General features: G+C 34.5%; 1 protein-coding gene across 2 annotated transcripts in view; it reads left to right on the forward strand.

Annotated features, from left to right (window-relative positions):
• Positions 1–27,155, forward strand: part of PTPRQ (protein tyrosine phosphatase receptor type Q) — a 242,572-nt gene that overhangs the window by 81,696 nt on the left and 133,721 nt on the right. For both annotated transcript variants that reach the window (XM_081597131.1, XM_081597130.1), the window contains exons 18-25: positions 6,379–6,539; positions 7,530–7,675; positions 11,590–11,758; positions 13,205–13,495; positions 13,759–14,034; positions 14,401–14,552; positions 18,531–18,672; positions 21,743–22,012. In XM_081597131.1, the coding sequence (XP_081453257.1) occupies positions 6,379–6,539; positions 7,530–7,675; positions 11,590–11,758; positions 13,205–13,495; positions 13,759–14,034; positions 14,401–14,552; positions 18,531–18,672; positions 21,743–22,012 (1,607 nt within the window). The remainder of the gene's footprint in view (positions 1–6,378; positions 6,540–7,529; positions 7,676–11,589; positions 11,759–13,204; positions 13,496–13,758; positions 14,035–14,400; positions 14,553–18,530; positions 18,673–21,742; positions 22,013–27,155) is intronic.

Consider the following 27,155-nt stretch of genomic DNA (forward strand, 5'->3'; position numbering starts at 1 on the left):
GTATACTTACAGGATTAGAGAAGTCTTAGTTTGATAACAGTTTTTGTGATAAAGACTAATGGAATTATGGTAGATTAAACTCTAGTGCATCAATTCATATGGCATATTTCTACCAAAAAAAAAATCACTGGCTTAATATTGGTCTACATTAGTTGCTGGCCTTTATCCTTGGTGGCTCAGGTGGTAAAGAATCTTCCCACAATGCAGGAGACCTGGGTTTGATCCCTGGGTTGGGAAAATCCTCTGGAGAAGGGAATGGCAACCCAGTCCAGTATTCTTGCCTGGAGAATTCCATGGACAGGGGAGCCTGGCAGGCTACACTCCATAGGGTTGCAAAGAGTCGGACAGGACTGAGCAACCAACACACATACAGTTTATGGACTTTATCCCTTATGAGAGAATAATCATACAGTTTTATGTGTAAATCAGTTTAATTACTGGTTCCCCTCGTTTAAATGATAAATAGACAAAAAGTGAGCTTGTTCAGCGAGGAGTGAAGATGATGGTGGAAATACTCAGGATCAAGGAGTATGAGAAACTATTAAAGAATGGGAGTAAGTGTTAGCCAGGATTCTTTTAGTTTCAAGTTATAGTGCCCAACTTAAATTGTCTTAAACAAAACAATGATATATTTAGCTGAGAAGTCCAGGGCTGCACCAACTGGATATAGGAACTCAAATAATGTCATCATATGTGGTTAACAGCAAGAAGCTTCGTGTGGGCAATAGCAAGATAGCCTTGTGTCTTGAGTATAATGGCACAGAAAGCAAATGGAAAGAGATGAAGCTAGAGGGGTGGACAGGCCAGACACATGGAGACTTGAGGCTTAAATAAGAATCTATCTATTCATCTATTTATCTATCTATCTAGAGAGAAGAATGAATCTCATTATTAAATGAGATTTTTAAATTTTATTTTAATCATTCACCCAAAGATTACACCCAGGAGAAAACATTCAAAGGATTTGACTTTACTCTTGGAATAATACCCAAACTCTTTATTCTGGCCTGAGGGATTTGTGTTCATTCTTAGGGGTTGAAATCTTTCTCCTCCAGCTTAAGTACAGTCCCTCATCTTGTCTTCTGGATCCTAATTCCTTATGTTGACTTCAAGAGGATCGTTTATAAGAGTATAAATGAGCTTCAACCTCATTCTCCAGAGTGGCTTTTTCTTCTAATCTTATAAGTGTGTCTTTTCCGTTAAAGGCAAACGAGCAAAACAAAGTCAAACCAAATCAAATGAAATCAACCAGCTAACCAAATGTTGAGAGTAGGAGTAAGAGTAACAATAAATGAATACCTCACTGAGACTCAGACTTTCTCTGAGATTCTAGAAAAGCTTTAGGATCATAGAATGTGCAGCTGTTTATGCCATGCTAGTTTGATAATTATTAACCTAGTGATATAGTTCAGCTGTGTAAAAATTCTAGAGTAAATGCAACGTAGAAGACCAGTGTCCTTAGAGTAGGAAAATTACTGAAATTGCTGGTTCATGCGAGGGGGAAAATTATTTGATAGAGTCAAGTAAATGCATTGAAATTCTTTATTTTGGGGAATGGTATCTGGTGAGTGAAAGGGTTAATGTAGAATATTCAGATAATAGCAGATTAAAGTTTTTATAATAAGTTCATAGGAATGTATAGGAATGAATGTATCATTAGGCTAGGTTGCCCACATGGAACAAAATATCAAATTATGAAATTTAGGATTAAGACCATGACCTTTCAAAGAGTCTCAAACTTTGTCTAGGAAACCATTCATGTTCACAGTTGGGAAATAGGGAATTTTGTTTAAATCTTTCCATATGGTTTTGGTACTCATGATTCCTCATAGGTAATTGTTGCTTGGCATAGTCTTGATGTGATAAGAAATGAGCAAAGGAATTGGTAAAGCAGAGCAAAGAAACTGCTCTTATGTTCTAGAATTTCCTTTATGCCCTGATGTCAAAATGTGGCCTGTGTTTCGAGAAGTATAAATTAACTAGGAAATAACTTTGCCTTAAATCTCCATTAATTTCATCTCAAGACATTTTCTTGTTGTTACCAGTGAGTGCAGATGAATAGAAATTTATTCAGAATAATTTTATATTTATTCAGAATAATTTCAGTCATTAAAGTCTTTTGATTTCTCATTCAAAAAGGCTTTAAAAATGTTCTAATTTATATTCTAGTTTATAGAATTTATATTCTAGTTTATAGAATTAAATCAGTAAAATGATAGCACTCAACACTCTCCAGAGTTTTTTTCCTCAGTTTGAAAATCTGCACTGTGTAAGAGGTTTGGCTGATCTTCTAAGTATTGTGTCCCATTTATGTTCCTTCCATTTGCATGCAGTTTATGACTTTGGATACATTAGAGTTAGACCTGCTCTGTCAAATGGGCCTTCTCTCTTCCTCTCTCCATCTCACTCAACTCCCTATTCTACTCTCAAATCCTACAAACTTGCTCTCTAGTGAACATTTTCTGCAGCTCTGGAGGCTGTGATTTATTCTGCTTTTCTACTCATTGGTCCCAATTAATTTCTTCACTCATCTCTTTCTCTTTTTTCTTTGCTTTTAGCTAATAGGGGGAAAACTATTGTTTTTAATCGATTTGTTGTTTAATTATTTACTGCTTTGTCTCTCTATTTGGAGGGTAGGGCCTGTCCCTTTCTCATTTATATCTAACATCATTCCTGACATAAAATAGGTGCTTAATAAATTTTGTTGAATATTGATTGTATGTATACCAGTACTAAATATGGAAAGGATGGGGAATATATGATTCCCCTTATGAAGATATCTCTTCATTTGGAACACTATCTAAAAGAAAAATGTCTCCCTAACTTCTCAATATATGCTGTTTTCCATTTAAGGCACTAAAAGTGTATAAAAGAAAATTTGTAAAGAAGTTATTCCAAAATTAGGACTGCAAATGACCAATAAGAAGATAATTCTTTTTCACTCATGGTCAGAGATGTGCAGATTAAGTGTTTCTGGTCAATTAAACTTGCAGAAATTAAGATTACTATCCAGACTAGTGGTGAAAGTTTGCACACTTGTTGTTGTGACTCCAAATCATTATGATTTATCATTAAAAAAAAATTTTTTTAAACCCATCTGGTTCAATCACACTATTGGGAATTTAACCTGTAGAAATAAAAGTACCGTTATGGAAAGATATTTGAATAAGAATGATTACTGCATTGTTGTTATTAGTAACTAAAGAAAAAAGGAGAGAAACAGCCTAAATGTTAATTTATAAGGGGTAGGCTGAAGAACTATGACATATTCAAATTAAGCAACTTAGAAAAAAATAATGTAGATTATTGTTCTTAACATGAGTGAAAAATCAAGATATAAAATGCTGTTGTTTAGTCACTAAGTTGTCTGACTCTTTGCGAACCCATGGACTGTAGCCCATCAGGCTCCTCTGTCCATGGCATTTCCCGGGAAAGAATACTGGAGTGGGTTGACATTTGCTTCTCCAGGGGATCTTCCCAATCCAGGGATTGAACCCATGTCTCCTGCATTGGCAGGCAGATTCTTTACCACTGAGCCACCAGGAAAGCCTTATATAAAACATGCTTTTATAAATGGAAATAAAATATTTTTAAACTAATAAGAACAAAACAGATTTTTAAACTAAACCAGTTAAAACCAGGAGAAAAAACTGATTATAGCAGCATCAAAGTGAGTTTCTCATGCATGGGAGAGAGTGACCCTCTGAACTGTAGGATTGTTCATGAGATGGCTGTTCAGAGAGAAGAGAGCTCAGGCTTCGGCCCAGAGGTTTCTGTGTGTTTCCTCCAGTCTGGCAATAGCATAAGAACAAAGAGGGTGAAGTCAGATCCTTGGGAACACTGTCAATTTTCTCTCCTTTTACTACTTCTGGTTCTCAGTTTAATAGCAAACCATTTCTTTATGAACTCAAGATGCATTCTGAACTTGTATCAGAAGTTGAAACTTCCACTGAAGTTTATGCTCAGATACTTTTCTACCATAGTTATTCAAATATCAGCCACAATTAACTCCAAAAGGAAACAAACAAACCCCAAACAGACAAGACTTATCAGTACCTGAAAAAGTTTTGTTAGCACTGTTTTCTCTCTGGAGATAAATTAGAGTAGATATGTATACTATATCTGTATATGCTTACTGAGATGAACTATTGACTTTGTTATTCAGTAATTTATAAAGGCTGCCTTCTTTTTACTGAAATACCCAGATATTTAAGACAAAATTTATGTTTGACCTGCATTTCTGAAGTAATTGCCTTGATTCTGTATTATCTATGGAGCATAATTGGGGTTTTCCTTGTTGTGGTGGTGGTTTAGTTGCCAAGTTGTGTCCAACTCTTGAGACCCCATGGACTATAGTCCACCTGGCTCCTCTGTCCATGGGATTTCCCAGGCAAGAATATGGGAATGGGTTGCCATTTCTTTACCCAGGGGATCTTCCCAACCCAAATCTCCTGCATTGCTGGCAGATTCTTTACTGACTGAGCCACCAGGGAAGTCCTTTATATCTTGTAGGCAGATACTTATCTACAATATTTTGCTGTGAAGATCAGGGCAGGAAGGTAGTCACATAGTGCAGCAGATATTATTTCTCTAATTTCGTAGCTTTAGAGATCTGAACTGGATTAGCTATATTGTAATGTTCTAATGGTCTGTGACCAATGACAGGAGTCTGGAATTGGGTAAAGTTTCTATAACAAGGCATCTTTCTCAGACTAATAGCCTAACAGCTACAGCATTAAGTTTTAAAAGGTATTCTATAGTCTTAGCGAAGTCAAAGAGAGAACTCAGTTCTCCCTATAGCTTCTGGAAAAGGATGTCTGATGAAACTGTTTCAGATCATTGAATAGCCTGGCTAATCGTGCCTGTCTCCAATTGCATATTCTGAATCCATAATTCTCACTATGGTCAGCTTTCCAACTATTTTCAGATAACCATACTTGTATTTAGAGTGAATTGATGCTTTTGTAATGGTAAAACTATCTCTTTGTGTATACCCTTAATTCACTTAAAATCTTTTATTCCCCTTAATGATTCAGTATTCATATATTTTAGTGGTAGAGAAACAAAAGCATTTTATGTTCAGAGGGAATATCCATTTACTTCTTGGATGCCTTGTGTTTCTAAAGAAGAAAAAAGACATTACATTACATGAGATATGTATCTTTTCTGTGATGTTAATCATATTTTAATAAATATGATCCTTTAATAATTAATTGTATTGCTCTTAAAAATATAAATTTATTTTTAAAATGCACAGTTTTCAGTATTATTATATACATATTCTTTAGCTTAGATTCTAATCTATATCCAGTTCTATAGAATCTGAAGCAACATATCTGAAATGAACTGTAGTACCATATCACTTAGCAACAGTATGCCCTTTAGACATTTCCCCCCTCTCCTGGGACTTTGGTACTTACTTGAAGAGTGTGAATCAATATTTACTTTCATTTCCAAAGTAATATTTTAGATATATATAAGATTTTAGTTGAGTAAGAGATATAATCTCTACTTTTTGTTTTCTTGTTATGTTTTATATCCATTATTTTAAATCTTCTAATTAAAGAATAACCCATACTCATTATTTTAGATATAGCTATTCAGATATTCGGAGAAGGCAATGGCACCCCACTCCAGTACTCTTGCCTGGAAAATCCCGTGGACGGAGGAGCCTGGTAGGCTACAGTTCATGGGGTCGCTAAGAATCAGACACGACTGAGCGACTTCACTTTCAATTTTCCCTTTCATGCACTGGAGAAGGAAATGGCAACCCACTCCAGTGTTCTTGCCTGGAGAATCCTAGGGACGGCGGAGCCTGGTGGGCTACCGTCTATGGGGTCGCACAGAGTCGGACACGACTGAAGCGACTTAGCAGCTGCAGCAGCAGCATTCAGATATTTTTAATTTATTTATTTGAATTGGGTCTGAAATAAATGTTATTGTTATACAATATTTATAAAATTGATTTGATAAATATACTGTGTGAATAAGATTATGCTTACACTTCCAAAGAACAAATATTTGAACAACTAAAACACTGGTATGAAAAGGATGCTATAGTTACTTTGAATACACAAAATTCCCAGAGATCTATTAAAAATCAGTTAATTTTAATAGGATCTATTAAAAGCAAACTCTAATATGAACATCCTATTAACACTTATTTGGACTACTGAATATACGTGAAAGCAAAAGAAGCTTATGTATTGAATTATTCTGAAACTCATTCTTTTCAGCATTTCAGGATAAGTAGCATCTTTATTCTATCAGTCTAGATTAATAAATATGCATAAATGTTGCTTATTTTTAATGTACTTGTGCTGAAAATGTATATATGTTTAAAGGTCGGTTGTACAGATAATTTTTTTTTCTTCTTAGGGACAGATCATCATTAAAAACTGTTAATGCAACTGAAACATCATTAGAGTTTTCAGATTTGGACCACAATGTTGAATATAATGCTTATGTAACAGCTAGTACCAGATTTGGTGATGGGGAAAAGAGAAGCAATATCATCAGCTTCCGAACACCCGAGGGAGGTGAGTTCTTATGAATGTAGCCCAAGTAAAAGAATATCCTATTCAGAAAAAAATGCATTAAATATAAAGATGTCTTATTAAGCCTAATATCTGTCATAAGTTACACACAAAATTTCTTTTTGGTCACTCTAGCTGTGTGAGGTTGGGAAAGTTAGTTAATCTCTCTGTGCCTCAATTTCCCATTTGTATGGATATGGTATATCACCTACCTTATTAGGGTCCATTTGAGGAGTAAATGAATTTATATTTGTAAATGCACTCAGCACAAAACTCAACACTTAGCATTTAGTGTGCTTTTTATTTTTTTTATTAATTTATAATTTATTTTGTCTTCAGCTGTGCAGGGTCTTCACTGCTGTGCGCGGGCTTTCTCTAGTTGCAGGGAGTGGAGGCTACTCTCTAGTTGTGGTGTGTGGGCTGCTCACTGTTCTCATTGTGGAGCTTGGGTTCTAGTGTGCAGGCTCCGCAGACATGGTGCATGGCCTCAGTTACCCTGCAATGTGAGTAATCTTCATGGACCAGGGGTTGAACCCATGTCCTCTGCATTGGCAGGCAAATTCTTAACCACTGGACCACCAGGGAGGTCCTAGTGTTTTTTTTTTTTTTCATGAAGCAAAATGCATGAAGTCAGCTCTGTGCCTTTGTCTTCTGTTATTCAATTTCAAAATGCTGAGTTAAATTAGAATTTCATAGTATGCATTCTATATTGGAAACTTGTCATAATGTTGTTTTTAATCCAAGGCATTGGCATGATTTAGAACTGGGATAGTGTTTTATGAATAAGAAATCCATTTGCCCTCTGCTTGGATATTGCTATGGTAGAGTGTTAATGGGGATGGCCCAATGAGCCTTATGGATTTCATTTCTGACTTCTAATTAGATATTCTCAATTTTTAACAGTCATAACTTAGACACAGGTAACATTTGGAACAGTTCAGACATTATTTGGAGACACAGGTACAATTTTGTGTTCAACTGTTTGTATTTTAGCACCAAGTGATCCTCCCAAAGATGTTCATTATTCAAACCTCAGTTCTTCATCAATACTTCTTTTCTGGACACCTCCTTCAAAACCTAACGGGATTATACAATATTATTCTGTTTATTACAGAAATACTTCAGGCACTTTCATTCAGGTAAGACCTGAGTTTTCTCCTATTTCTTTATATCTCTCAACTCTGTTGATAAAGACTTGGCATAGTAGAAAACATCTCTTATCTTACATTGAGAATTATGTATAGACATTTTATAAAACTCCCATTGACACAGAAAAATGTGGTGGAGAAATAAATATATTTTAATCTGTCTGTCTACACATGCACCCATGTACTCACACACACACATCTCTGGATCAGCTTCAAATGTGTTACCAACTATGAAGCTGCCACCTTTTAAACATTCTGTATGTAAATGTGGGCCTCAGTGCTATTTCTCCAGAGAATTGATGGTTTCACTTACCCTCAATTGTTTTTCAGCTAAAAAATTTCCCTTTGTTTGTGTATGATAGTTTTCATGCTTGGATGTGTTTGAGTATTTTTCTTCAAGTCTAAAAATTTTCCATTGTTAGTAGCAGGGGGTTATCACCATCATCATCATTGTTATCACTTAGTATCAGATGTAATGAAAGTACCAAAATGTGCTTATTAAACTTGTGATATGCAAGGTTATAGGGTTGCATAATTTTCAGATGGATACTTTCTGAAATATGAACAACAATAGTTATTAAAATAGCTAAAGTGCCTTTCATTTAGAGAAATATTTTTAGTTTTTCACCTGGATTCCTTTATTTCTCCAAACTATTTCACAGACCTCTAACATATGAAAAGAATAAAACTGGACAGTTGTGATTGAATCAGGAATCAGAGAGTTGGAATATAATTTGGAAAACACTGATAGAGAAGAAATAATGGCCATTTACAGAATATGTACCTTACTACTAGGAACTGTTGACTGAATGTTAATTATTACTCTGACCATTATTAAGTCATTGCATCCTTTTTAGTAGAAGGAGGATAGAGAGGAGTCAATAATTCTAAGTTGCCTAATTCAATTTGTGATTAATAACCCAAGTTTAGCCACTAGAGTTAGTTCTTGTGAGCAGAAACCTCTCTAAAGTATGACTTGCTTTAGTGCAGTTTAAGCTAGTGAAAATAGTCAGAGCAGAATTCTGCACGCTGTCTTAGGCCTTATCCAGCAGTGAGTTAAAGACAGTCCAGAGGTTGGTTGGATTTTAATATTCTGCTCCAGGCCCTCTAAGAGTGAGGTTGCATAAGAAAGGACAATCTGTTTATTTGTTTAACTCTGTACATCAAACAATTTTTGCTGCTTCTTTTTGTTCTGCTCTATTTGGGGAAGGAAAATGGAAATTTAATGTGCATTCTTTCCCAGTTTGTTTATAAATTTAATAATTTGTCATTATGTCATCAGGCCATTCAAATTGCAGATTTTTGTTCATGCATTTAACCAATATTCAGTATTCAAAATTCAGTAGTTCTGAACCTTAGCAAAGGTTTTGTCTCTATTACAGTTTACTTTATGGCTTGTGTCTGATTCCGTTTTGGTTCTGTTTGTCCACATCAAGGGCAAAAGTCTGACTATAATTTCAAGGTGATTTTATGAACTTTCTTATTCAAACCTGAGTATATAATATGATCCCATTTGCAATTCATCTATCTTAAAAAATGTAATCTTTTATTAAGTTATCTTAAGAATGCTTTTAAGTGTGACAGCTGCAAGAAGGCACAGGCTAATGATGTTAAAACATTTCTCATATTCCTTGAAGTTCATCTGTGCTTTAATTTATTTCTAAAATTAGTTAAATATAGCATAAAAATCTTCACTATTTAATTTTCTGTTTTGGATTGGTAGAGTAGAAGAAATCATCAAAATGAAAATTATATAGCAGGATGGATGTATAACTATTTTCTTCCTTCTCTTTCTTCTTCCCATAGAACTTTGTAGTATCTCTTAATGCATGACACATCATAGTCTACTTTCTATTCCTGGTATCTGCTACTTGTCTTAGCTCCCTCATCCCATAGCAGATAATGTGAAGAAAAGGATTGTGTGTGACTCTTGTCTTTCGATTCCCTGATATCCTCTGCTACTGTATCATAATGCTCAATAAATGTTTAATCACAGAACATAAAAATAATTATAGCAGACAAACATTATTTTCAGTAATTAGTTATGATTTGGAGCGCTTGAGTTGGTTTGAAGTAATCTGTCCTTCTGACTTTGGAGTTAAAGCTCCTTGCTACAACTTGGCAATCCATCTTGTGCCTCCTCCAGCTGTGGCCCATTGTGTTTCACATTTACTTTTCTCCATTTTAACATTTACCCACTTGTGTCCCCTCAGTGTGCCTGACACAGTGTCTTTTATTAAAAAGTGTTAAATAAGTACTGGTTTGATTAATCAAGTTTGAGAAGTTTTTACTAAATACCTTCTGACTGTATTTATATTATTTTATTTTATTTTATTTTATTTTATTACTGTATTTTATTATTCTCAAAGAATAAGCCTTAATTAGATAATTTGAAGCACAAGACTTTTTTTTCCCCCTCAAATTAGATAGATGAATGGGATAATCATCTGGATAACTGATCTGGTTCTAAATTTGTTACATGTCTGTGCATGTTTACTCACACTCAGCATGAATAAATTCTGGATAATTTGTTACTTAATTGTCATCAGGGTCATACATAATCAGAGTAAATTTTATAGCAAAGAAAAATAGAAAGGCTACATTAATATTTTAAGAGATAAATTATATAAGCCAGTTATGCCATCTGTAAAGTATATATGTTGGAAGATATTAAAGTTCCCAGATCATATTTTGTGTGAGATTAATCATGTCTTAACTTGTCTATTACTTAATAAGTCACGACAAAATTGAAGTAGATCTTTTATGACACTCACTACCCCACATATTGTCAAAGAACCAGAAAATTTTGCAGAATTTTGTTTGTTGATGCATCATAGAACCATGCTAACTATAAATTTTAGTCAAATTGATTATCCTATGTTATTAATTTAAATTAGCTTTTTACTATTTATTACTTTTCTTTTATCATGTTCCAGAGATGGTGTTGTTTTATTTGCCTCATATAATCTAATCTTCAAAAGCCCTATGTGAAGGCTTTTGAAGAGGTTCTTCCCATTTTAGTTAGAGGATGAGAAGTTTTATGATCAGATGATTTATCCAGGACTTCTGTCCAAATTGAATTCAGGTCTTTGGACTTTAAGGACTTTGTGCAGGTTGGAATGATTCAGATTTCTCTGTACAGCAATATATTATTATAAAATTATTCATATTTAATTCATATTTAATTACACACATGACTTTTTAAAAAGTCTATTTTTCTTTATTTTAGAGTTGATTTTAACCAGGTTTTGTATTTAAAATTTGGTAAAGGGGGGAATGATTACAATTCCTTTAATTATCATAAAATGGCTTGGAACAAATATAGCTAGGAGTCAGGCAAGAGAATTTAAAATTTTTTCTTAGATCATGTGAGAGTATATCCAACTGCTTTCCTATTTCTTTACATGAGTGTAGAAAAAGAAGGGGTTTATGAAAGATGAATTATAACCATTTGAACTCATAGAGAGAGGTGAAGATTTTCATAATTCCTACATCGTTGATAGGAAGAAAAAAAAAGAAAATTTTTATAATATTCCCAAACTTGTTTAAAAATATATAGTCAAATTTTGAAAAATACTTGAATGTTTTGTAAGGGAAACTAACACTGATCAGCACATTGTAGCCTTTTCAGTTCATTACTGGACCTTCCCTACTGCCAGCTAAGCTTGGAGTTTTAACTCTTTGCTAATCTGTGTATCAATTTAATAAAACTGCTATCATCGATTCCTCTTTTAGTACAAATATATTTCCAGTTTAATTATTGCAATAAAAAAATTATATGTTGATTTTCCTCAAAAATTAACATATTAAAACAATGAGGCAACCAATCTATGAATAATACTTTGAAATGCTTATGTATGCTAAAATATATTCTGAACAATTAAAACAATATGTTTATTTTTCAGAATGTTACACTCCATGAAGTAACCAATGACTTTGACAATATGACCGTATCTGCAATAATAGATAAACTGGCAATATTCAGCTACTATACATTTTGGGTAACAGCAAGTACTTCAGTTGGAAATGGGAATAAAAGCAGTGGCATAGTTCACGTATACACAGATCAAGACAGTATGTAAATGAAAAGCATTTGTTAATCTTTAATAGGATTAATTTAAAACTTCATAATTTTTCAGAATCTTTTTCTATTTGTTATGTATTGGTAAAAAAAAAAATCTATATTTTATTTAGGCACATTTAACTAGTCAGAGGAATTTGACAATGCATTAATATAGCTATAAACCTATTACAACAGTAACAACCTTTTCTATTCATGGAAACTGCTACCATCCATTTATAAAAATTCTGGCACCTTTATTGCTTCAAAAGAGATCACAGCCATCGGTTATGGAGGTGAAAATACTGTTGTGTATGAGGAGAGATTTTCCAATACTTCATATCCATTTGCTCTAGAAATGACATTGTTTCTCTCTCTAGCAACTCGTTTCCTTTTCAGTCTTTGAACTCACAAAGGACTTTATGCAGCATTTTATTCTTATTGTGTTTATGACTAATACGCCCCAAATACCTTTTTTTTTTTTTTTAACTCTGACCATTTCCTCTTATGTGGATTCTGCAGAATTCTGTTTGTGCGGAGTATTCAGAAAACTATAATGATTGAAGCTCTTGTTTTTTAGGTTTCAGTTTCAAGAATACAGTGATACATGGATCACTGCTTACTTCTTCTTGTGGTTGTTTCTATGGTCCATTTATTTTTAAAAGGCTAGTCTCTTATTGAGAAACGATATTGACCTAAATTGCTGCTGAGAGTAAAATTTCATGTTTATTATTTGAAGATTGTAAATTGACAGACACTTTAAGTATGAAGAGGGAATGCTTTCCCCATTGTTGGGATAATCTTTCAAATGCTTTACTCACTGATCAGCAGCGTAGCTATGAGAGAATATGCAAAGTATATAAGTTTGGGGAGTTTTAGCTAAAATGTTTAGAGCAGTATGTGGTCAACATCATTTCAGGCATCCTTTAAATGCAGATCTCTCCCAAGATTTTCACCAACCTGTAATGTTTTATCAGTCAATATTATAGCACCATGAATAATAAACCCTGTGCATATTCCTGGTGAGAGGTCCTGGGTGACTTCATACATACAATAAGGATAATCTCCAGAAGAAAGAAATTAAAAATCTGAGTATACATGTATATACATAGTTGCACACTCAGTCTCATACACATAATTTCCATCACATACTCAAAATCTACACAGGCTCATAATACCCATTTTGTAGGAAAGAAAAGCCAAGAGAGTATTGTATAAAACAATTCACACATATTAGAGATGACAAGGTTTATCTTGAATGATTTGAACATAATTTTAATGTAATTATTTAGAAGGTATTTTGTAGTAGATGATGTTGCCACGTGTGGATCTAAACAATGTAGAAGAAGCTGGTGATGTAGTAGTCACCCTTTCAACAATGAGTCTCTGGTTTGTGAATTTACTTAAATTTTACCTCGGGTGACTGATGATTTTTATATTTTGCACATTACCTATCATAGTACCTGAAGGAGTTGTTGGAAACCTGACTTACGAGTCCATTTCGTCAACTGCAATAAATGTAAGCTGGGGCCCTCCGTCTCAACCAAATGGTCTAGTCTTCTACTATGTTTCTTTGAGCTCACAGCAGACTCCTCGCCACGTGAGACCACCTCTAGTCACATATGAGAAAAGCATGTATTTTGATAATCTGGAAAAATATACTGACTATATATTAAAAGTCACTCCATCAACAGAAAAAGGATTCTCTGATACATATACTGCCCAACTACACATCAGAACTGAAGAAGATGGTAGGCTGGACCCTTTTATTGCCTATTACGCAGATTGTTGATGTTCTCTTATTTATACTGCTTTCTGCTAGAAAACATTATTTTTATCACTACATAGATTCTGTTTGTTCTTAAATAATTAGCCTTTCAATAAACACAATAAGGTTTAGAGTTTCTTAAAATAATTACTTGTTGATAAAATTAAGTCCCATTATTATTGAAGTCTCTTCTTTTTGATACTAATTCACTTTTGTTTCATTTAATATTCTTTTTTTCTTTTATAGTCCCAGAAACTTCACCAATAATCAACACTTTTAAAAACCTTTCCTCTACCTCAGTTCTTTTATCATGGGATCCCCCAGTAAAACCAAATGGTGCAATAATAAGTTATGATTTAACTTTACAAGGACCAAGTGAGAACTATTCTTTTGTTACTTCTGATAACTATGTAATACTGGAAGAGCTTTCACCATTTACATTATATAGCTTTTTTGCTGCAGCAAGAACTATAAAAGGACTCGGTCCTTCCAGTGTTCTTTTCTTTTACACAGATGAGTCAGGTAAGCCCGAATCCGTGTTTCTTCCAATGATTTTACTGTTGCAGCCCTTGCTCTCTCTTTTTAAGGAAAAGCATGGAAAATGAAAGGATATTTGATTGTCTATTTGTAATAGGCTGACAACTATTCATCTGCTTTGCTGAACATTTTAAATTTGAGTTTCAGAACAAATTGTTCTGTTTAAAGCTACTTTGGAACTTCTGAATTCCAAGTACAAAGCATCACTACCTATGTTCTTTATTTCTGCAATTAAAACACGATCAGTTTATAAATCTTTCTTAACTAGTGTCTTCCAGAAGCTAGAGTCACAATGATATTTTTCTGCTAAAAATGTTATGAATGTAAGTTTTGTAATGTGTTTTCCTGCAGTGCCTTTAGCACCTCCTCAAAATTTGACTTTAGTCAACTACACTTCAGACCTTGTATGGCTGAAATGGAGTCCAAGTCCTGTTCCAGGCGGTATTGTTAAAATATATAGTTTAAAAATTCATGAACATGAAACTGATACTATATTTTATAAGGTAGGTTGATAAACACTATATGTTTATTTCAAAAACTTAGAAATTCAAGTAAAATATTTTGACATGTGGGGGGAAATGGACTATTTTAAATAACACAAAAGCCATCTTTAAAAAAAAAAAATTCTATTTGGTTTCCCACAATTTAAGGATGCTTGAGAAAAACACAGCAAACGTGTGTCAAATATGGAAATAAAGTACTTTGTAGAGTGTTCTAATTTAGAATTTAAAAGTTCTAGGTATCTGCAAGTTAAGAAATAATTACACCATTTTGTTAATGCTGCAAAAGTATACCGTAAATTTTTTCAGACTATTTAAAACCTGTTATTGTCTTAAGTGTAATATATTTCTACAGTCATCCCCCTAAGCTGCAAGGGTTACATTCCAAGACCCCCAGTGCATGTCTGAAACCAAAGATAGTACTAAACCTATATGTACTGTTTTTTTCTTATACATCCATACCTGTCATAAAGTTTACTTTATAAGTTAGGCACAGTAAGAGATTAACAACCATAACTAACAACAAAATTTAAAAAATTATAATAAACTGTAATAAGAGTTAGATGAATGTTGTCTCTATTTCTCAAAACATCTTCTTGTACAAATTTAACACCTTTTCCATCTTAACTAAGCATTTATCATACACTGTGGCCACAGCTTTTTCAGTTTGAGATACAGCAGCAAAACTTGTATAATTTTTTCCCTTCCCCGATTCACAGCATTTCACAGAAGCTTCGTTTTTACCACAGATCTTGGCAGCCTCAGCATACAATTTTTTCTTTCCTTATTAAGTCGAGAACTTTCATCTTTTCACTTAAAGGAAGCACTTTACGGCTTCTCTTTGGCATCTCTGAATTGCCAGCATCACTACTCTTGTACTTTGGGGCCATATTAAGTAAAATAAGGGTGTATTGAATATAAGACTGTGCTATCCCACAGTTGATCTGATAACCAAAAAGCCTGTGGACCAGCGGGCAGGAAACACTGGACACAGGGATAATTCACACCCAGGGCAAGAGGAAGCAGGATGCCTGGAGATTGCATCACACAACTTGGACCAGCTCACAATGTAAAAGTTATAAATTGTCTGTCTCTCAAATTTTCCATTTAGTATCTTGAGTTGAGCTTGACTGCAGGTAACTGAAACTGTGGAAAATGCAACCATAACTGAGGGAAAACGACAAAGTGTTAAAAGAAGTATCAAGTGAATATTTTTAACCTTTTCAGAGATGTGTTTATCCCGGACTTCTAGTAACCTTCCCAGATATAGTATAATTTCACACTAATTGGTCTTTTAAGATATATCATTATTCTTTTTCCTTCAATGCTAATTAGTTTCCATTCTAAACGCCCTTTTACTCCTACATTTTTAGGCTTCAGAATCAGTGAAAAATACCCAAAGAACTAATGTAACAAAGGATCTCAAATATTCCTGTATGATTTATAGCACTTAATTGCCAAACTATATTGCAATAGACTAGCATTTATTTGAGAAAGTGTTCTTATTTTTTTCCCCAAAGGCATATGAAGTACTGGAATGCTTTTCAGTTACAGCATGGAGCATGCAAAAACTCTGCGTAAACATTGTCCCAGTGTTATATGCATTATAATTTATTACATGGTAATAAATGGTAAATTATTTTTATAGCATGTGTAGCTTACAACGTGAATAATAAAAAAAATCAAAAGCAGTGAGTAACGCTGTAGCATAAGGAATAATGATTTTTATTATCTTTAAATAATATGGAATGTGGCCATTCCTAGGATAAACACTTATGAATATTGAAGCATGGATGTATATGTGTGATCTTTCCCTCAGAACAGAGATGTCTACCATCAACACCATTAGCACAGTCATGAACTAAGGACTCTGGCATCAAATTATTGGTTGGAATAATTTGCAATAATTTCCAAATGGTTGGAACCCCGCCTTCAAGACTTACTGTGCTGCCTTGGGGCAGTTGGTTAACTTCTCATGACTCAGTTTCCTCAAGTGCAAAATGGGATTTGTAAAGATGCAGCTATTAAAAAATGAAGCCTGTAAGAGGAAAATCTATATAAAACATTTAAAACAATCCCCAGTATGTGAAAAACATGTTACCTATTGTTCTTTTTGCCATAGTTTACAAAAGAATGAATTTCATTCAGCATTGTAATAACACTAAATCTGAAATAACAGTACTTCTTTACCTGAATATGAAAATAAGTTATAGTCTAAGATTTTTAGACATCTATTTTCTCAATAGAAATGCTGCCATTGAAATTTCACTATAAGCATTTTTATATTATAAACATAATATTCATACCATAAAGTATTAAATATATGCTTTTTGAGGTGGAAAGAGTAGTTTTCCTTTAAAATCCACTACTGCTTTCAGTTATTCCTTTTTACATCTATAGCCTTAGTTTCTTTCAGATTCCTTTGTACGTATCCTTATGTTATCTTCTTTCCTTTCTCCATATCTAGTTTATCTGCTTTCCTCCCACTGTGTGGCTTTCTTTCTGAGTGTGTTGTCCTGTTTTCCTCTGTTTTCAGCTACCTCTGTGTCCCAACTGTCAGTTTCTTTTCTTTCTTTTCTCTCTTACCTTTCCAATGACATGTGTGTCTGTGGAGGCATAGTAATTCTTGGACCACTCCAAATGTTCCTGCCATCCCAGTCAGGTCACTCACACATACTGAAAGAAATTATTTAGTAAAAAGTTCTGCTAAAAATATGTTTGAAAATATTCCTTACCCATGTCTCCCTTTTACAGCTTACTTTGTCTACTACCCATAAGCTACTCACACTTTTTATTGTAATATCTTGAGTTCAGTCATTTCTCTGAGTACTCACCCTTCCTAACCCAAGTCAAAATTTATCTGCTTGTGTTTAATTTTTTCTCCGTATAGAGTTGTTGGTAGCTTTTTCTAATGAATATAACAGTTCTTGGATGACAGGGACCATGTCTTATATATCTTTATAATCTCCTGGTTATCTAATCATGTGCTTTGTAAATAGTAATTAAGAAAGAATGAAAGAAAATTGTACAATACAGTGAATTCATAAGGGATATCAATAACTTGTAAGAGATTAGCTTAAAATATAATTCTAACTATGAGTGCCCTGAGAGTTAGTATTCTTGCTAAATTTCTGCCACTGAAATTTTTAATGTATAAGTCAAAGTGGCTTATATTTTGGATCAGATATAATACAGTATTCTTAAAATTATACCACATAAGAGGTTGTCTTTTTTCCCCCATAGGATAACTATTAATCTTAAGTGCTCTCTCTGTTAGGACAATTCTCTTTGAATGAAGTCTTTGTATTTGACGGTAAAATTTTCTGTGAGAAACCATATCCTTTTTTGTACATCTGTGATAATTGTTTTGTTCGTTTTTTCATTTTCCTAGGAGATTGCATAACATTAGAAATTTAGGAATTGTCTGGGAAAAACTCATAATTTATGAAGCTTAGCTTCATAGGGGCAGAGGTTCTGTCTCATACACTGCTGTATTCCCAGCACCTAGCATATAATAGCTGATGAATAAATTAATTTACAAACGGAATGTTACTGAGAACTAAAAGATGAATTTTGATGAATTCAAGAAAAATAAAGTACCACTGACTGTTCATAAGTTGGATTCCAATTGAGGACTTTAATTTCAGCAAATTTAAAGGAAGTAATCATATGTAATTCTAAGTAAAAATCAGAGACAAAATAAAAACAAAACACTTCAGCTTTAAAAACCAATGGCAAGTATGATATTCTTCAGTGTTGATAGGTGTCCAGTTCATCCTTGTGCCGTCAGCTGAGCATACCCTGGGACACACACAAAAACTGGTTAATTTTTAAATTTTTAATTAAAAATACCCATGCTTATTAAATCATAGGTTAAACATAGAAGACATAATTTTTATGTATTAAAAATATTTCTTCCAATTATAAACAAGTTTTTTGATGATGCATTGTGACTAAGAATTTTTTTTTCCTGCTTTTCAGAATATTTCAGGTTTTCAAACTGAAGCCAAGCTTGTTGGACTGGAACCAGTCAGCACCTATTCCATCAGCATAACTGCCTTTACAAAAGTTGGAAATGGCAATCAATTTAGTAACATAGTAAAATTCACAACCCAAGAATCAGGTTAGACATGGTTTTTGGATCCTAAAATGTTTTATTTTGTATTTAACACTTTTCCCTTTCCTTTCTCAGTTTACGTGACTAAGTATCAATATTTAATTGTTCATTCAAAGAAGTTGAATTTTAGTACTTTCAGGCTAGACTGGATCTTGTTGTCTGCAATCAAATATATATTTATACCTTTTTTTTTCATTTTGGACCAAGGAAGTTGAAATAAAAGACTAGTTTAGGAGCAAAGTACACTACTAGATATATATGAAAATTACCTAATCCCTAGTACTACCTGAGATTGCTGGGGAAAAAAAAAGAGAAAAGCCATTAATCACTTTTAACTGGTTGATTCATATTTTCATGAAAAATATCTATGATTTTTTTGTATATTGTGCAATATGTTGTCACAATATATACAATAATGTATATTGTGACATTTGAAGAGCACTAGTCAGTATGTAAGCTTGTATTTCTCCATAGTTCATCTGTGACATGTGGTGGGGACTATGAAGACTATGAAATACCATTGGTCTAATTAAACAACTTACCTGTGTGTCACTGACCTGCGATAGCTCAATTTTATGTGTTGAATAGTTTTCATATAGAACTGATTTAAAGATTTAATACTTTTCCTTCTTTCAACTAGAAGCACATGTTTTTTAAAAGCATCTCTTCCTCACTCTTTTTTTTTTTTAAATTGAATAAGCACTTGATTCTGTGCTAGTCATTTCGTCTCTGTAGGTCTGGATGCATTTAGTGAATCCCTAAATTGAAATTGTAGACCACTCACTGATAATCATTTCACATTAATTTGTGAATACCTGATACTTTTTTTTCATGGCATGCCCCTAAGACATGCTTAGTAAATAGTATTTATAGTGGATAAAAGTGCACACTCTGAAATCAGTGTCTGGATTTGAATCCAAGCTCTGCGACTTACTAGTAAAACCTTGGCAAAGGCACATGACTCTTCTGAGCCTCTGTATCTTTAACCAAAAAGAAGCATATTTTAGCAGTAGCCACCCATAGACTGTTATGAAAAAATGTTTGAAAAGATCCATATAAAGCATTTATTAGAGTGTTGGACACATAAATACTCAAAAAATATTACTGTTGCCCTGTTCCTATAATTCAGATGAAGAAGCCATGATTCAGGCAGATGAGACTAAAAGGGCTGAGAAAATTAGTGAAAAAACTGAACTGGAACATCAGCCTCTGACGTCTAGTGAAAAGTGGACATGATTGTAGGAAATGTGTACCATAAATTAGTGATACTATGGAAAAATGCTAAACCCATAAAGAAAAAATGAAACATTTAAACCATTTACATGCATATTACATTGATAAAAATTAAGGCTAATCTTACAGACAGTGTTCTATAAACCTATAAATATATTTTACCAGTGAAATAAAATAATTCCATAAAACCCTGTGCCCTGATTGGTTAAATAAAATTTTCTACTTGAAGTGTTGTAGTATCTGCTGGTTAATTAATTGTTTTTGGGTTTACAGAGTCAGTAAAATGGATGTTCACAAAATCTAGGTTTATAATCTAAACTTAAGCACATTATCAACTGTCTCTTGTTCATTTACTTTTGAAAATAATGGTATATGTTTTTGAAAATAAGAAAGCAAATAAACATATTTAACTGCCAGAACCTTGGATCAACAGAGGAATCATCTTTTTAAATGCCACACACACCCCTAAATTTTTCTCCTTTAGTTCTGATGTCTTTATCTTACAGAGGATGAAGGATTTGAAAAGACAGAAATTTAGGCCAGAGGAGAAAACTGTAGGCAAGTCAAATATGACTTGAGTATTCTTTAAATAACTATGCTTCCCCATAATGACAGGCTTTTTCTTTTTACTGCTTGTTGTTTGTAATCCACAAATTGACAATATGCAAATTTTCTTTACAGCATCCTCTTTGTATTGTAACAAGATAAGCTATGCTAACATGAGGGGACATTTAGATAATCAGATATTTCCCTAGAAGTACCAACTCTCAGGGTCACTTTGGTGGGCCTGGGGTATTTCTCTTTAACCAGATCTGCCAACTATAGCAGCTACTTCCAAGTAAACTCAGAGAAGTTCTAGAAAAAACTGGGACTGAATCAAAAACTGGGACTGGTTTCCATCTTCAGTCTTTTTTTTTTAAGTATTGAGGGATCAGGTCTTCACGATTTTTACAAAAGTCATCTGAATATATAAGCAAAATCCCAAATTTAGTTACATGTTTTCTAGTACTGTTAGGCCACATTGGTGAGGCACCTGCATCTATATGTGTGCTTGCTTAATCGTTCAGTCATGTCTGACTCTTTGCGACCCTATGGACTATAGCCTGCCAGACCCCGCTGTCTGTGGGATTTTCCCATGGCAAGAATACTGCAGTAGGTTGCCATTTCCTTCTGCAGGGGATCTTCCCGACCCAGGGATGGAATTCACGTTTCCTGCCTTGCAGGCAGATTCTCTACCCACTAAGCCACCTGGGATATTTTGCATTAGAAAGTTCCATCATCAAGTATGGCTAAGACTGCTCCTTCCCATTAAAAGATGAATAGGGCAGGCTTCAACCACTGCCTGAACTTGAAGCTAGCTACCCAGTTGCTTCTGAGTATTTGAGGCTGTGTTGATGTTGGGTCTAGGAGAATATTCAGTGGTGGATTCAGTATTGTAAGGATTAACATGGTTACATAGAAAATGGGCCATTTGATTCAGTCCATGTTAAGAAGTTTCTGAGCACATGTTCAAAGGCTCAGATGGTAAAGAATCTGCCTGCAATGTGGGAGACCTGGGTTTGATCCCTGGGTGGGGAAGATCCCCTGGAGAAGGGAATGGCTACCCACTCCATTATTCTTGCGTGGAGCAATCCATGGACAGGGGAGCCTGGTGGGCCACAGTCAATAGGGTTGCAAAGAGTTGGACATGACTGAGCGGCTAACACACTTGAAAGGTTGATATGTTACATTTTTATTCTGTCTCTACTCCTAAACATGATTTTATCTAGCAATCGCATAATTAAATCATTTATCTGTTACATGTGTATAAATTTTAACTTTGGGCATTTGCTTATCTCTTAAGTTCCAGATGTTGTACAGAACATACAGTGTATGGCAACTAGCTGGCAGTCAGCTTCAGTGAAGTGGGATCCACCCAAAAAAGCAAACGGAATAATTACACATTATACGGTAACAGTTGAAAGGAATGCTACAAACATCTCTCCCCAAGATCACATGTATACATTCATGAAACTTCTTGCCAATACCTCTTATGTCTTTGAAATAAGAGCTTCAACCTCAGCTGGTGAAGGTAATGAAATGACCTGCAACATCAGCACGCTACCTGAGACAGGTAACTAATGTGTAACAGGTAATTGACCTGAAGCCAGTCATTTACCTGAAAAAGGGAACTAACCTGAAACACATAACTGTTCCTGGTCTGTGTTTTACATTTGTCATAACATTTGTAATCTTTGGAGCATATTTGCCCCAAACTATATAAGAAATATTAAAAAATAGAACACATACTTTTTTATCCCACATGTTACGTAAGGACAAGCTGCGTGGTACATTGAACTACCGCCACAGCAATGGGAGATTGAAAGGAGGAAAAAAGAGAAAATCTTTTGTGTTTTACAAGTGTGTATTTCGTATTATATAAACATCAAACATTGAATTATGTCTTATCATAATTTAAAATAGGGGATAAATATATAATATCTTTTTAAAATTGATTTTTGTGGCATTCTTAATGCTTCCCTGAATTCCATAGTTGCAGTGTCAGCTCACTTTTTTCTATTTCCTTCTCTTTATAACAGCCTTCATCTTTATATTATTGGGATAAAGATACCTAGGTCACTAAGCTCTAGTCTTCAAAGAAGAAAACTCTCACCCTCCCTAACAGTGATCCATCCTTTATCACAACCTCTTTCATCTTCTACCATCTCTAATTATTATACTTCTTCATATCAATCAAAACCTGATTCCTTCCTGGTAATACCACTTCCCTGGAGGTCCTCCCTAGTGGGGACTGTGGGGGTTGACATAATTGTTTACCTCTGGCACATCTAGATCCTTATCTTGGAAACATCTTTTAGCCTTTTCCTCCTTTTGAAATCAGCATCACCCAGTTTTCTCTACTTTTCTGTCTTTGAGGCTATACACCACAGAGCTTCAGGACACAGTGTGCCTTCTCTCTGATTTCAGCATCCAGGTCAGCATTCTTTTCTTCTCAGCCTTCTAAGGCAACATTTCTTGAGACTTCGGGGTTTTCCCTGTTCATCTGGAATGGATGCATCTCAAAATATGTCATTGTGACTCATCTTCCAGGAGATTCCCTACTCTGAATGGATCTCACTGTTTGTTTTCACTAGATGCTGGCTGATGAACAGTGCTGGAGAAAAATGTAAATGGTTCTACCTTGTTTAGCTATTTTCTAACTCTCCCAACTGCCCTACAATCTTCTATACCGTGTACATCCCTTATTTACACTTCATCAATTTTCCATCGGAAAATTCTGCTCTTACTCAGAACATAATCTACCCCCACAATCATCCATCTTTGATGTTCTTATTCATTTTACTAATAGCATCAAAGTTATTGATTCATTTTCCTTCAAAATTTACCCATATCTTTATTTATATCTCAAAATATCCTCCCTCAGGGATGTCATTACCTTTCTGTTTTCAGGAATCTAACTACTCATTTTTGTTTCAAACTCATGTCTCCTCTAAAACATAGCTCCATCAATTTAATCTACTTTCTCATACACTTTATTTTATTTCTCACTCTTTTGTGTGCATACACACATACCAACAATCCCACAAATTTTAGAAAATTTCAACTGAGGACCTGATTGGTATATCAACCCTAACTATATTCAAAGTGGAATTGATGTAATGTGAATTCTCCTTTTCTTCCTCACTTTTCTGTACCTGTTCTTTATAATCAGTTGGGGACAAAGCCTCATATTTTCATGTGATTCTTCCTCCCACCTCTCCTACATATAATCAGGGCCTATCAATTCAATCTCTGCCATTTGCCTCTTCTTCTTCAACCTGACTGTCCCCATTTAATTTCAGACTTGCTGCTTCCTATAATAATACCCTAAAGTGGCCTTATCACCCATACTTATCCAGCCTGCCCATCAGTACCATCTTTCCACCCGCTTACTTTGATTGAATTGGCTCTAACATACAATTTAGAACCTTTATGTGTTAGCTGTTGAATTTTATTTCCTAAAGGATAAGAATTAAATGTGCAGATTTAAGTATCTGAAGCACAGAGGTGATAATGAAAGTTGATGTGCGTAAGAGATGGCCCAGAATACTCCAGAAGTTTTACTTACTCTTGTGTACAAATCTTTAATGATATGCTAAGCATTAAAACTACAGATTCCTGGACTGCACCCTAGACTTGGCTGAATCTCCCAAGAGGCGAAGCCTAACAATCTATACTTTTAAGCATCTCTCTGATGACTCTCTATAAATTTTGGGAATGACTGGACTAGATGACCTAGGAATTTTGATGGCAGGTGATATGTAGCAGAGAGGACAGGCAAACAGTGTCAGAGAGATCCAGAAAGGGGTGGCAGGTGTTTCCTCAGTGGGTGGGCAGCAGATCATCACTGTACAGAGTCTGAGAGAAGGAAATATGTTCATATCCAGGCAGGTGGTCTCCACCAGGGTGGTCTAGTACCAGGTAAAATGGTCCTGATAATTGGGTGGGAGCTGAGTCTTAGAGAAAGGGCAACAAAAGACAGGACAGAAATTCTGAGATAAATGAGAGGTTTAAGACTCAGAAAACAAGACAGAGGACTCATTATTATTAATCCCACTAGTACTCAAGGTGGCTGCGCAGTCAGAAATGAAACAGAAGTTCAACGAGTAGAAAAGAGACACATAATCAAAGTATGTACACTTGATGTAGAGCCACCTGAACTTAAGGATGGGTCTTTGTAAAAAAAAAAAAAAATCCTTTAATTAAAGATTTGAATTAGATTTTAACTCAGGATTAAAAGACCACATGAATGGAGGTTGCCAGAATTCTAAACTAATGAATTAGGCAGATATTAGACATATTGTACCAAGTATTCTGTACTCCCTTGTCACTAAAGACAATGTTTCTCAAAGTTAGGACTTCCAACTCCCTGCATCAGAACATACCTGTACATCCCTGAGGCCCCTACTCTAGACCTATGGGATCAGAGTTTAGAAAATAAAACTCACAAATCTTCATTTAAACAAGATAGGTGGGTGAGACAGTGCTGAAATTTGAGAACCATCCTTTTCCACTGTATATGTATACCCTTTGCTTGTGGAGACTGTCTTACTTGTCTTTGTTTTACTAACAGTTCAGAGCAGAGAGACATGGGCATTCTAGGCACTCAGATTTTTGTAAAAGAAATGAATTGTGTTCTCATGAAATTCATGATTTTTCATAAGGGTTTTACTCTACTCTGATATATTATGTCCACATTTCCATCAGGTAAAAGTATAGATATTTTCTCCACAGTAAATGTAAAAGTGTTTTCAGCTAAGGAGAGTCATTCATGTGAAATATGAGTGTTAATTGCTGCTTCAAAATATTTAAATAATTTGTCTTTGAAATTAATTTTCAGATCTAATATGTAACTGTATTTATGATTACAATTTTTATGAGGTAAATAATTTGCTTTTATCTGGGTTCACATGAATTGTTTGTAGATGAGACCCTAGTAAGAATTAGAGATTCGTTGTTCAGAGTGGAAGCAGTTTTATAGCTGTTGCAAACTTCTAATTTATGGTGGTCTAAGATTAGTCACAGTGTAAAATCAGCTCTGAGTCACTGACTTTGTACTTATTTTTGACATGAAGTAAAATCAAATTTGCCTCACGCCCTTGTTGCCTAGTGTTTGACCTTAACATTCCTTTCAGAAATTATTGGGTATTTTTCTCAGTGTAAACTTGGTGATATCTGGGCACAGTTCAACATGCTTCATGATGATTGAATTTATGAGGAGACTAGCGTTCAGTGCCTAAACTGGTTCCATTGTCACAGTCAAACGTGTTGAAATAGGGTATATATAGATGAAGGCCCCTCAAACCGGGTGATTTTAACAGTATTTTGTGTCCAAGTATATTATATTTACCAGTAAAAATATTATAGCAAGTTTGTGTGGATACAAGACTTAACTTTTAAAATCTCAAATTGATTCAAAATGCTTACACTTCTCCATATTATTTTCAAATCTTAGTAAATATGGTTATTTACTATTGAGTTTGAAAAGTTCTTTTTGCTGGAAGTTAGTTTTACAGTTTGGATTTATTCAAAGGTCTTCCAAGTTCAGTAATTTAGAATCAAAAGAGGAAAAGAAGTTATATTCCTTGGATGCCCAAAACATAAATGAAAGAAAGTGAAATATGCAGTTGTGGCTTTTAGGGTGTTCTTTTCAGCAGTGATTTATTTTTTGTTTCCCTTTTTAAAATTTTGTTTGTTTATTTTTGGCTGTGCTGGGTCTTTGTTGCTGCTGTCCCTGGGCTTTCTCTAGTTGCAGTGCGCGAGGACTTCTCTTGTTGTGGAGCACAGGCTCTAGGACGTGTAGGCTTCAGTATTTTCCATGCATGAGCTTAGTTGGCCCACAGCATGTGGGATCTTCCTGGACCAGGGATCGAACCCGTGTCCCCTGTGTTGGCAGGCGGATTTTTTTTTACCACTGAGCCACCAAAGAAGTCTCGGCAGTGATTTCTTTACTAGTTTTTAATAGTAAGTATTAGGTACCTAGAGGAAGTCCTCTGAGCTTTCACATATATTAGTGGATCAGCATTGAATAGGAAAGTTTAATTTCCCTCTTTTCCCCCTTCTATTCTTGGTTCTTTCAAATGTCCCTGTACTGCTTAATAGCATACATGTCAACTCTCAGTCCCCTTACACAATGCCATGACCACCATTCCCCTAAGAACGCTTTAAGAAATGTGTTTTTATGTACTTTCTTTGGTACCTTATTTTGTGGATTTCTCTGAGCAGTGTCAAGATGACTGGAAAAAGTGTGATTATGACAAAATCTGACTTCCATTTACCAGCTTTTTAAAAAAATAAATATAATATTTATACAATATAGAAGAAATGAGACCATTCTTAAGTACCATTTAATAGAGTGAATGTAGGTGGTAAAAGTGTTTCTGAAGGTTGCAAATTAATATACTAATTCAAAAGTTTATTTTTTCCATTGTCTACATCCCACTGTCATCACTCTCCTCAGTTGACGTGAGAAGTCGAACATGCAGGCAAATTGTGTGATCCTGTTTGTTCTTAAGCAAGTGAATTGCCACATTCTACTTACCAGTCAGTAATTGCAGAAAGCACAAAAGCCATTATAATTGCTTGTCACAGATCAAAGAGAAATAGCTACTATTATTGCTACTTTAATTGAAGTTCAAATGCTTTACAATATATTTCATACAGACTTAAATAGGATTCAGTTCAGTTCAGTTGCTCAGTCGTGTCTGACTCTTTGC

The sequence above is a fragment of the Giraffa tippelskirchi genome, chromosome 4 (genome assembly GCF_054371585.1).
Source record: "Giraffa tippelskirchi isolate mGirTip1 chromosome 4, T2T-mGirTip1v1.2.pri, whole genome shotgun sequence".
NCBI lineage: Eukaryota > Metazoa > Chordata > Mammalia > Artiodactyla > Giraffidae > Giraffa > Giraffa tippelskirchi.